This window comes from Eschrichtius robustus, chromosome 3 (assembly GCF_028021215.1).
Source record: "Eschrichtius robustus isolate mEscRob2 chromosome 3, mEscRob2.pri, whole genome shotgun sequence".
Lineage (NCBI taxonomy): Eukaryota > Metazoa > Chordata > Mammalia > Artiodactyla > Eschrichtiidae > Eschrichtius > Eschrichtius robustus.
In genome coordinates this window covers 118,681,988-118,694,916 of record NC_090826.1, presented here as the reverse complement: position 1 = coordinate 118,694,916, position 12,929 = coordinate 118,681,988, and the positions used below count along the sequence as shown (strand labels likewise).

General features: G+C 48.2%; 1 protein-coding gene across 5 annotated transcripts in view; it reads left to right on the top strand.

Annotated features, from left to right (window-relative positions):
- The window catches only part of OLFML2B (olfactomedin like 2B), a 38,180-nt gene extending 33,803 nt beyond the window's left edge, over window positions 1–4,377 (top strand). For 4 of the 5 annotated variants that reach the window (XM_068541160.1, XM_068541159.1, XM_068541158.1 and 1 more), the window contains exons 7-8: window positions 2,545–2,721; window positions 3,271–4,377. In XM_068541160.1, the coding sequence (XP_068397261.1) occupies window positions 2,545–2,721; window positions 3,271–3,872 (779 nt within the window). In that variant the 3' untranslated portion in view covers window positions 3,873–4,377. The remainder of the gene's footprint in view (window positions 1–2,544; window positions 2,722–3,270) is intronic. The other variant, XM_068541163.1, reaches the window with a different exon arrangement.
- Window positions 4,378–12,929: the final 8,552 nt, after the last annotated feature.

Here is a 12,929-nt window from a genome sequence, read left to right as displayed (position 1 = left end):
ATCACTCCAATCTTTGCTTCCATCATCAGGTTGCCTCCTCTTCTGTAGTCAAATCTCCCTCTGCCTCCCTGTCATGAGGATACTTGTGATTGCATTAGGACCCACCTGGATAATACAAGATAGTCCCCCTATCGCAACATAGTCTCTTTTGCCATATAAGGTCACATTCACAGGTTCCAGGAATTAGGACCTGGCTACCTTTGGGAGCCATTACTCAGCCTACCATACCATCATCAGAGGGCATTTTCCAAGCGCTCTTGTGAAGTAGGTAGGGCATATATTATACTTGTTTTACTGTGGAAGAAATTAAAGCTCTGTGACCTTTTAAAAGAAACACAGACTTTGGAATCAGTAGCAGGGCCAAGACCAATGCCAGGCCTCTGTCTGCAAACCCGGGGCACATTCTATAGCCTCACGTTAAGCCCCTCTCATTGCAGAGCCTTAGTGCTGAGACAGGACCCTGCAGGGATTTGGGGGGCTGCCTGGGGCAATGCAGTACATCGAAACTTAGATGAGTCCTGGCTTCCAGGAGCTCATCTGCAATTTCCATATCTGGGCAGAGAGGTGGCATAGCCATGGCAGAAACCCCTGGCCTCGCACAGCCATTTGTAGGGCTCTGGGCATGGGTTGGGGGCTGCCTCTCAGACAGGGAGTTGATGTCCTCACTGGGCTTTTCCAGGGGAAGGGGGCACATAAAAACGCCCCTCCCTGGGGATGGCACGCTGGGGCTCACCTTAGTTCTAAGGAAGCACAGCTTCTCCACTGGCAAGCCAGGGCCCTGCTCGGCGCCAGGGAATGAGATATTTTCCATCAGACCTCTGTTGCCTGGGCTCAGCCAGAGCCTTCTATTTTATTGTCTTGAGCAGATGAACTCATGTGGGGGAATGAGGCTTTGGCTGGTAGGCTCTGTTGTTTGTCTTACAGAGGCCAAAACCCTCTCCTCTCTGTCGGACCAGGACCTAATAAACCCCACACGGAGATGCCTGAACCCGGCCAATTGCACCCAACTGTGGGCCCTGCCTGAGAAAACAATGTTTATCCTACTTTCAGACGCCTGGCTGCCCCAGGCATGGGGCCAAGGGCACAGCGCCTGCCCTGTCCTGCCAGCTCAGACCGCTATGCGGGAGCAGAACGGATGGAACAGACTGCAACAATTTGGAAGTGGGCGTGGCCTGGAGTTCAGAGAACCCTGAATCTGAATTGTAGCTCCTTACTCTTTGGTCCCACGTGAATGTCAGGGACAAATTACTCTCATCACTGTTGCCCATGTGTGCACCAGTCTTGATGGCAGTTGGGGGTTATTCTGCTGGTCCCAGCTGCCAGGAGGAGTAGGAGGAAGTTGTAAAGCCCGGATTAATCTGCTTCTCCCACTGCCCCCTCCGTTGTCCTCTTCCCATCTCCTTCATAACCCACTACTGCAGAGACAAAAAGAGCACGTGCTCTCTGTAGTCTCATGTGATTTCAGTAGCCTTCAGGGCCATGTTCAATAGTAATACTGCATATTAAGCATGCAGGCAAGCTTTCAACTTGATTTAGAACCCAGCATGGTTCCAGTGGTCTTTTAGGGCCTCTCATGGGCACCAGGTCTCTCCAAAGAGTCACTCAGGAGGGCATTGCAGAGTTCCCTTAAAGCAGACTTGGCCTTTGAAGGAGTCTCCTACAGCCAGAGTAAGCTCCTTATGTGGGAACTTGGTCCCCGGCCCCTCCAGTTTCCCAGAAGGGGGCCCTGGCATCCTGCCCACAGAGGCATAGGCTTGAGGACAGCTCTCTAGGACCCAGAAGGTGGGCCTCAGGGACATGACATATACTGCACAGTCAGGGCTGGTCTCTGCTGGTGGCCTGGGCCAAGTCCCTTGGGGTGGCGCAGTGGCTGCTGAAGCTCCGTGTTCCTGGTCATACCTGTAAAGTCCCCTCCTCTGGTCACACTGGAGAGGAGTGATGCCGCCGCGTACTCATCCAAGTTTCAGGACGTCTGCTCAGTGCCCGTGGCCTGCCAGACACCGTGTATTCTGAGGACCGAGGACACAAAGAGGAAAGCCGCAGACCCTGCTCCCTGGGGCTTATGCTCTGGATGGGGGTGGGCTTTGAATCAGGAGAGAGATGCACAAACACTGGTGAGACATCAGATGACATGTCCTGTAAGAGAGCTACATTCCCAGTACTGTGGGAGCAGGATGGAATCCTGTAAAAGGCTAGAATGGTTTTTCAGAGGAGGATGTGGTGTCAGAAAAGGGCATTGGAGCTTAGATCCTTGAGGGGTGAGTTTGTAGGCTTGAGAAGTAAGAGGACAGCAGGAGCAAAGCATGGTGGCATGTAAGTGGCCCAGGATGGTGGCAGTAGATGGCTTCATAGGAGTAGAATATAGGATAGATGAGAGGAATAGCAGGGGATGATGCTGAGAAAATGTCTGGCATCGGGTTGGCTATACAGGGCCGTAGAAGCCTGCAGAGGAGTTCAGACTCCAGGTGGCGGAGCCAGCAAGGGTTTTAGGGGTGGGGTGTCCTTCGATCATCCCAACCTCTCCATCCACCTCTCCTCCATCAGGAAGGTGCAAGGACACCCTCTCCACAATCACTGGGCCAACCACGCAGAACACATACGGGCGGAATGAAGGGGCCTGGATGAAGGACCCCCTGGCCAAAGATGAGCGGATTTACGTAACCAATTATTACTATGGCAACACCCTGGTAGAGTTCCGGAACCTGGACAACTTCAAACAAGGTACATGATATGGGTCCACCTTAGGGGGGTTCCTCCTTCCCCACTGTCCTCTGTTTTAATCATGGCCAGATCTCTTAGGGTGGAGACAGTGGACAGGAAGGGCAACGCCTTCTTCTGATGGTAAAAGGACCTTCTCTGGTAGCGGGATGTCCCTCTTCCACACTCCCTCACATTCTCTGCTCTCTCATCTCTCAGCCCTGCCCTTCCTTCCCAGTCCCTGGGACGTGGGACAACCTGGAGTCTGGTCCAGAAAACAGTAGTGATACTTCCTCCCTTTCCCATGGCCCTTGACAGTTTACAAACCACGCTCACATACATTAGCACTCTGGATCCTTGCAACAGCTCAGTGAGGGGAGTGGAAATCGTTATTTCTAAATGACAGTTGAGGATGCCATACAGAACTAGGAAGTGGCAGAACCAAGACACAAACCGTGGGCTCCAGACCTCAAGCCAATGGCACGTCCCATCTCTCTGGGCTGCCCCCTCCCTGCCTGGCAGGCTGTCTCTGCACCGTTGCCCTCGAGCCTTCTGCCTTCTCACTGCCCACAGGTCGCTGGAGCAATTCCTACAAGCTCCCCTACAGCTGGATCGGCACGGGCCACGTGGTGTACAATGGTGCCTTCTACTACAACCGGGCCTTCACCCGCAACATCATCAAGTACGACCTGAAGCAGCGCTATGTGGCTGCCTGGGCCATGCTCCATGACGTGGCCTATGAGGAGGCCACGCCCTGGCGGTGGCAGGGCCACTCGGACGTGGACTTTGCTGTGGATGAGAATGGCCTGTGGCTCATCTACCCGGCCCTGGACGACGAGGGCTTCAGCCAGGAGGTCATCGTCCTGAGCAAGCTCAACGCCGTGGACCTGAGCACACAGAAGGAGACCACGTGGCGCACGGGGCTCCGGCGGAACTTCTACGGCAACTGCTTCGTCATCTGCGGGGTGCTGTACGCCGTGGACAGCTACAACCAACGCAATGCCAACATCTCCTACGCCTTTGACACCCACACCAACACGCAGATCATCCCCAGGCTGCTGTTCGAGAATGAGTATTCCTACACCACCCAGGTAGACTACAACCCCAAGGACCGCCTGCTCTACGCCTGGGACAATGGCCACCAGGTCACCTACCATGTCATCTTTGCCTACTGACACTCCTGTCCCCAGAAGCAGAAGTGCAGAGGGGCTACTGGCACCTTGTGTGTGTGTGTGTGTGTGTGTATGTGTGTGTGTGTGTATGTGTGTGTGTGTGTGTGTATGTGGGTGTGTGTGGTTTAAAAAATATATATTATTTTGTATAATATTGCCAATGTAAAATGACAATTTGGGTCTATTTTTTTTATACGGATTGTAGATCAATCCATACGTGTATGTGCTGGCCTCACCCTCCATGGTTTATATTTTTGTGCAAATGAACTTCTCCTTTTGACCAGTAACCACCTTCCTTCAAACCCTCAACCCCCTCCAGCTCCCACATCTCGATCGGAGAAGGTTTCTTCATCTGGGTCTTGCAGGCAGCTGGCACCAGGAGCAGGAGTGAAGGCGGCAAGAAGGAAGTGCTAAGGGGCGGGAAAAATTGTTTTATGTGTTAGAGAAGTTTTTTTAAAAACCCGGAAAAAAATGCTTTTTTTTTTAATAAAGAAGAAATTTAAAATCACCCCCCAGTGCGTTTTTGTTTAGCACTGATATGACTGGCGGGCTTCGATTCCTCCCCCAGAAGGAGGTGGGATCTGTGTCCCATAGAAATACCCTCATGCTGAGCTGCCCCAGGCAGCTCCCCTCCCCTCCTAATGAGGGGCTTCCTTGTGGCGGCAGGAAAGGGGGTGTTAGAGATTTGGAATGAGCTGACCCCTACACTCGCTTTAATTTGGGGGCATTGATCCCTTCCCGTCTCTTCCACTGTCTCACCAGCTTCCTTGCGCTGTTCTGCTTTTTTCTAGTCATTAACCAAGATAGGGGAACCTGTTCATTCCTTATTCCTCCTCCATGTGGCCTGGTGGTTGGCACTGCTGAAAGTACAAAGCTGAGTGTGACCTTGACCCTGTACTTCTTAAGAAGCTTACAATCCATCAATCAATCTTTCCCCTCCCAATGATCCTCTCCTCTGCCTCATCCTGAACGTTCACCTTCAGCCAGCCTTCCTTCCCAGCTTCCCCTCCAGGAGAAGGGCCTGGTTCTGAAACGAGGCCCCTGAGGGAAGTGTTTGCAGGATGGGAAGACCTGCCGTCCCTCCGCATGCACGGCCCGGCCCTGTGCAGTGCCTGTTGCCCACAGCTTGCCCTTTCCTCCACGTTACACAAAACAGGAGACAGAAAAGTGGAAAAAAACCTGAATGGGCGTCTCCTGAGTTTATGGGTGGAGGGCAGAACCCAAGAATGACGTGGGAAGACAAGCACATCATGTCACCACACTGTCCCCACCCTCTCCACCCCACGCCCCCCATATAGGGAGCAGCTGCTGCCTGCTGAGTCCTTCCGCACAGACACCCTCCCCCTCCACGCTCCCCAGTCGATCTTCGCGCTGCTTACACCTCTCTGCACGGTGCGTGGCTTCCACGCCCACCCGGAAAGCAGCTTCCTCCACTTAGCCCATTTCAAATAACAAATATCCAATGACTTCACTTTGTCTTGGGGCTGTTTGGGTCAAATTCTCCTGAGCAAGTGCAAGTGCCTGTCAGGCTTGGAGGCAGCAGCAGGGTTTAGAGGCGGGGAGATGGTATGTCCAGGGTTCAAAAAGGCTTTGGTGGATGATGTTGGTGGTAAAGCTGCCCACGTCCAGAGTTCTTACCCGACCAGAGGAGAGAGAAAGCATTTCCTCCCTAGATCCTGGCCCTTCTGTCAGGCCCCAGTTGGAGACCACAGCAAAGTCAGCCTGAGCCCAAGGTAGGGCTGCTCCGAGGGAATGGGGTAAGCCAGCAGGAGAGTTGCTGGTGAGGAACTCACATCTTACGGAAATGTTTAGCTAGCTAGCCATCCATCTATCATCTACCCAGTCATCCATCCACCGACCCACCCATCCATCTATGTAAAGTGATATATTCACAGTTGCCAGATTCCCAGACCAGGGCTTGTCACCCAGGGCACACTCACCCCGCCTGGGACCTCACTGCTGGGTGCCCAGAGGCCGGGGCCGGATGTGTGCCTCTCTCCCACTTGTGCCTGACCCTCAGCTTACTCTCTTTGCTGCTGTCCATATGACACCAAGGCCTCCCAGTCTGCCTACTCCTCAGGTTTCTGCATGAACCTCCTAAAAGTTGCCCTGCCATGTCAAGAAAGGGAGTTCTCAGACTTCACATTTCCAGAGCGAGTGACCTTCGATAATGGACCTCAGGAACAAGCAATCAGGGTCAGTAGGAAGTGGTCAGGGCTTGGTCAGGGCCCCAGCTGTCATGCAAAATAATTAGTTCTGGGAGGCCTGCCTCACAAGTGCGGGTGTAGGATCCCAGGCCATGAGCCGCGTCCCCTGAAAAGCCAGAACCCAGGCTGAGGAGCTTCAAGACAGGAGGGGCAGAGCAAGGGCCAGGCAGCAGTACTGCCTAAGCCACAGGAGTGGCTGTCCTAACCGTCCGTGGCCTGGATCCGTGGATCCCAGGACAGGTGGTCAGCAGGCAAGGAGGGCTGCCCTCCACTCCTCGGTGACTCTGGTTTGAGGCTCCAACATGGAAACTCACGTGGCCGCTTGCCCAAGAGTCAGTTTTCCTGCCCTAGCTCCTCAGAGCCCCCTCTGTAGGTGGTCAGGAAACTCCCCCTGCCGGGAGAGCCAGGGGGCCATGAAGATCAGCCTCTGCGGGTGCCAGCTGCAGCCTCTCTGGGCGATCTAATTGCCCTGCGGCCGAACTGCCCACTCGGGCCAGGTGAGGATCCTCTCCCCAGGTAGTACCTCCCACACGCTGCAAGGAGGAAGCAGTGGAAGGGGTGACCTCAGGCCTGAAGCCGGGTGGTGGGAAACAGTTTCCCCGAGCACACCCAGGACTTCTCCAAACAGCTTTCTCATCGTGGGTTTGAACTTTGGAAACATGAAGAATTAGAGAACGAGTTTCTCAGAAAGTTGAAGAGACCGAGCAACAGTCAGGTATGTACCCACCCTCCCGGGCCTTCTCCCCACCTGTGAAATGAAGGGGGATTTTCCAGCTCTCAGATTTGCTGAGGCTTCTCCGGGCTTTGTAACCTCACACCGAACCTGAGGCATTTTAATCACTTGATACTGACGGGAAAATAGATTTACTTTTGTTTTCCTATTAAAGTGTTTCCCAACAGTATCATTTTCAAAACTGGAGAAAAATAAGACTAGCAATTTATCCTACATTCTTTTTACCTTCGTTTATTCATGTATACATGTATTCATTCAACAAATATTCATGGAGTCCCCCACTGGGGATCCTGAGGGACCAAGACAAAGTCCCTGACCTCAGAGAGCTTATATTCTGGAGTGGAAGAGAGAAAAGAAATAGATTTATATGTGATATGACAGGTGGCAATAAAATAAAGCAGGGAAAGGATATAGAGAAACACAGGTCGAAGAGAGGGCATGGCTTTTTGTGTAGGCAGGTGAGAGAAAGCCTGTGTGATATGGGGACATTTGGACAGAAGCAGAAGATAGCCAGGGCTGAGCATGCAGACCTCTGGAGGCTGACAGGGGGGACAGGACCAAGCAAAAGCCCTGCAGCGGTCCCACTCAGCCGTATCAGCCTGGAGTCCCTCCAGGCACAAGGTGAGGCTGGCCAAAGCACCTACAACCAACCCAGCACCCTGGGCAGTGAGCAAGTTTATTCTGCAGCCACTCGATATGCTAACTCACCTGAACACAATTGGGTGATGGCGTGCAGGCCTTTTTCTCACTTGCTACCACCCCGTGAAGAGGGATGTCTGCTGGAGGAAACTGGGTCTGGGTCCTGACTCCCCAACTTGGCCTTCATGTGACCTCAGAAAAGGAGCATACACTGCCTACAAGGAGGGTAGGTGCACGGAAGATTCAAGCAAGGGAATGCAGGTAAAAGTAAGTGAAGAATATTAGCCAAAGTCCTTATTTAAATTTCTCAAACAAGCTCCTCCTCTTGGCGTCCCTGATAGTCTCCTGGTCTCTGGGATATAAGCTTTAGGCTCCTTTCTTAACTCCCCCTGACCCCACAAGATACTGTCCTTTCACCCGAGGCAATATGGGAGGCAGTGGGTACTTGTGGACAAATCTTGGCTCTTCCCTGTTCTGGCTGTGTGATCTTGGAAAAACTACTGAACTTCTCTGAGCCCTCAGTAATGGATCTGTCATATATGGCTGTTTGGGGACTTAATGAAATAACATCTAAAGCACAAGGCAAAAAATAGGCACACAATAGTTTTTATTGTGACAACTTTCAATCAATCAGAAAAATACAGAGGAAAGTATAATGAGCCCCCATAACCCCAACACCAATAATATAATAATTATCAATATTTCATTATATTTGCTTCAGCTTTTTAAAAAATTTTTGCTGACGTGTTTTAAAGACATCATGACATTTTACCCAAACTTACTTCATTTGACATATTTCTAAAAAAGGACATTTTTCTACATAACTTCAATGTAACAAGATTAACAATGATCCCTTAAAATCGATAACACCCAGCTCTCATTCAATTTCCCCAGTTGTCTCAAAAGTGTCTTGTACATTTGGACATTTGAATCAGATCAGTCAATGTCTACACATTGATTTTATGGTTTTGCATCTTAATTCTCTTTTCTCTCTCTCTCATAAATTTTAAATGTTGGAATAATTTAAGATTTACAGAAAAGTTGCAAAGTTAGTACAGAGAGTTCCCAAATACTCTTCACCCAGTTTCCTTTATTTGTCAAAGCTAGGAAACCAATATTGGTACGTAACTCCTAACTAAATTCCAGTAGATCTTTTAGTCTAGAATAGTTTCTTCCTGTTCTGCTCCCTTTCTTTCATGCTTTGATTTGCTGAAAAAAATCATGTTGGGTTTTCTGCAGAATATCACTTTCTGATATTATCACTTATCTGATTGCTTCCTTCAGCTATCATTTAATTTATTCCTCTCTCCCTTGTTTTTCCTTTAAACTGGAAGTTAGATCTGAAGGCTTGATTAGATCCAGGTTCAACTTTTTTGGCAAGAAGACTGCATGGTGATGCTATGACTTGGTGTTCAGTGTTTTCCATACTTTCCCTACTTCTTCCACGGCCCCTCTTCAGCCTCACCACCCCAGGATGGCGTACTGCAAACACCCCCTACCATTTCTACTGCATCCTGGGTCCTCTCCCACAGATCTGTCAAGCCCATGGCTGACAGATGAATCTTGCTTTGATCATGTCCCTGTAACTGTCAAATTGAACAAGAGTGTCTCCAGGGCTGTAATCATCAGGCACCTTTATTTTTCCTACCAATATCCCTGTACGTTTTTTTTGGTGAGCCTTGTCTTTTCCTGCTCTCATATGAAAACCTGGGCAGGCCCTTTGACGTTTCTGGGAACTCTTAGGTAACAAAAAGTCCTATGGCCGCCTTAAATAAATCAACACAGATTCAGCTGAGTAATTAAAACGTCCAGTCAATTTTAATAATCAAAATTTTGGACTTGACTTCAGCCACATCCCTGCTTCGGCCTGTTGGAGGCAGGAATCCTGCTGATGGTTGGGGGAGGGGGTCATCGACTCTCCCAGGTGGCTAACTTTTGTCCAGAGTTGAATAGGAGGGAGAGAGGGGAACAAACGGGGCAGGAAAATTATGATTTGACTGGTAAAGTCATGGTGGTCCAGCTCTGTTGGGAGGCATTTAAAACATTCTCTCTCGGGCACCTTTGTGGGTCCTTTGAAGAGCATCTTCCTCTTTTGATAGGGATGCTTTGTCGTTTTCTCTTCGCAAGGACTAAAGCATCTCTATTCTGGCTGGTCATCCACCCCTTCCCCAGCCCCTAGGATTCTAGTGATACCTCCAGCAGCATGCTGATAAAATCTCTGTCCCTCTAAAATGGCCACTTGGATCGAACTGAAGATGACCCCATGTATGACAACATCTGGTCCACAGAAAATTTTCACACATTATTTATTCTGACCAAACCTGGGAGTGCAGATTGGCCTCCAACTAAGTAATCTTTGCTCTACTGAAAAGTAGTTACCCAGCCCATCTTCCCTCTCTAGGTCTCCCAGATGGGAATCAGTCACTTGTCCACTGTGACCCCCCAAAATACAAGGAACATGGATTAAGTGTCCCAACTGATCCATTTCAAGCTCTCTTCCCTTAGCCTTGAGGGGAAGCCCAGGGGGGAGGGATGGGCCTCTGAAAAGCTCTTTCCAAAGGAATCCTCTTCCAACATTCTCTTTAAAAATATCCAACTCAATTTAAAAAAAAAATAATCTAATGTGGGTGAAGAGTTTAAAAGTCTCTACCCAGTTTCCAGACACCTCCTTGGTGAATACATCATGCAGACTTGCCCCTCCTTTGCAATGAGAGATCTAGTGTCTCCTGGGGTTTCGGCTGGAAGCTCTCACTTTCAATTCCTATAATACTTCCCAGGTTCCCTTCTCCTAGAATGCCTTCCCAGCCACCACCCTCCTTCTCTTCTTGTCATTTAGACTCTCTTCAGTGTCCAGGGTAAGGGAAGTCTTGCCCAACTCCCCAGCCAGAGCAACCGTAGCCCTGAATACCGTGCATGGCACCAACTACATTTGTCTTTTATTGCATTCATCTGTCAGCAGGTCTTGTCCACTCAATGAGGCGTCCCTCTCCTGGAGGGCAGAGGCTGTTCCCTATTCACCTGGGACTCTCCACTACACTTAGCACTGAGTCTGGCTCATAATGCCTGTTCATTAGAGATCTGCCAAATGAGTAAGTAAATGAATGAGGAATTCATTTTTACTGCACAAAATCCAAGGTCAAATTAGTGACTTCACAAACAGGAACCTGACCAGATTCACAGGTTTCCCTGCGGTATATATTCAGGGAGTTATTTTTCTCAAGGTTGTCCTGCCTGCAGACTCTTAGTACAATGCTCAGCAGACCGGGTGGTCTGAATATGGTTGTGCTGAAGCTCAGGGAAGTTAAGACTCGTACAATGCTCAGCAGACCGGGTGGTCTGAATATGGTTGCGCTGAAGCTCAGGGAAGTTAAGACTCGAGGAGGGCAGACTTCTGGACACCCTTGGAGAGGATCCCTGCTGGGGCCACCGGTCTTCACCCAGTGGTCATCCCTGAGCTCAGGACATGTCCAGCTCAACCCAGATTGTCAAGGCCTCATTGAGGACAATGGGTTGCTTTCCTTACTTTTAACCAAGAGACACAGAATTGTGCCCAGTTTCTCAACCAGTTATACAATTAACAGGAAATATGGTGATCTGGATCTTTACTGAGCACAGGTGAGTCTCTGAAGGCTTGATCCTGAGTAGGCTGGTGAGGACCTCAGCCCTGCTGATCACAGAGCTCCCCCTGGCTGCCCATGCACACCCACGGCCTCAGAAACATCCTCCCCACCTCCTCCACTAAATGCCGACTTTCTCAGCCTCCCCTCCGCCCCACTCTTGTGAAATCACAAATGGACAACAATAAAAGTCTTGGATTTTCAGAGAAGGAAACTTAGGATAATATTTGCTTTTTTATTTTTAATTGAAGTATAGTTGATTTACAATGTGTTAATTGCAGGTGTACATCATAGTGATTCAGTATTTTTGCAGATTATATTCCATTATAGGTTGTTACAAGATAATGGATAAAATTCCCTGTGCTAGACAGTATATCCTATTGCTTATCTATTTTATACATAGCAGTTTGTTAATCCCATACCCTAATTTGTTCCCCTTCTCTCTTCCCTTTGGTAACCATGAGTTTGTTTTCTATGTCTGTGAGTCTGTTTCTGTTTTGCACATACATTCATTTGTATTACTTTTTTGATCCACATATAATTGGTATCATGTAGTATTTGTCTTTCTCTGACCTATTTCACTAAGCATGATATTCTCTAGGTCAATCAACATTGCTGCAAATGACAATATTTCATTCTTTTTATGGCTAAGTAATATTCCAGTGTGTGTGTGTGTGTGTGCGTGTGCACATATACACATAGACACATACATGCATACATACATACCATATCTTCTTAATCCAGTTGTCTGCTGATGGGCACTTGGGGTTGCTTCCATGTTTTCATGTATTGGCTATTATAAATAGTGTTGCTATGAACATTGGGGTGAATGTAACTTTTCAAATTAGTGTTTTCATTTTTTCCAGATATATACACAGCAGTGGAACTGCTGGGTCATATGGTAATTCTATTTTTAGTTTTTGAAGGAACCTCCATACTGTTTTCCATAGTGGCTACACCAAATTACATTCCCACCAACAGTGTACAAGTGTTCCCTTTTCTCCATATCCTCTCCAACACTGGTTATTTGAAGACTTTTCAATGATAACCATTCTGACAAGTGTGAGGTGATATCTCATTGTTGTTTTGATTTGCATTTCTCTAATAATTAACGATGCTGAGCGTCTTTTCATGTGCCTCTTAGCCATCCGTATGTCTTCTTTGGAAAAGTGTCTATTCAAACTTCTGCCCATTTTTTGATAGAATTGTTTTCTTGATATTGTGTTGTATGAGCTGTTTGTATATTTTAGATATTAACCCTTTGTCAGTCGCATCATTTGTAAATATTTTCTCCCATTTTGTAGGTTGTCTTTTATTTTGTCAATGGTTTCCTTTGCTGTGCAAAAGCTTTTAAGTTTAATTAGGCCCCATTTGTTTATTTTTGCTTTTATTTCTTTTGCCTTAGAAGACTGATCCAAGAAAATATTGCTATAATTTATGTCAAAGAGTATTCCACCTATGTTCTCTTCTAGGAGTTTTATGGTTTCAAGTCTTACATTTAGGTCTTTAAACCATTTAGAGTTTATTTTTGTATATGGTGTGAGAGAATGTTCTAATTGCATTGCTTTACATATAGCTGTCCAGTTTTCCCAGCACCACTTGTTGAAGAGACAGTCTTTTCTCCACTGTATATCCTTGCCTCCTTTGTCACAGATTAATTGACCAAAGGCATGTGGGTTTATTTCTGGGCTCTCTATTCTGTTCCATTGATCTATGTGTCTGTTTTTGTGCCAATACCACACTGTCTTGATTACTGTAGCTTTGTAGTATAGTCTGAAGTATGGGAGGGTTATGTCTCCAGCTTTGTTCTTTTTCCTCAGGATTGCTTTGGCATACTGCATCTTATGTGGGTCCATATAAATTT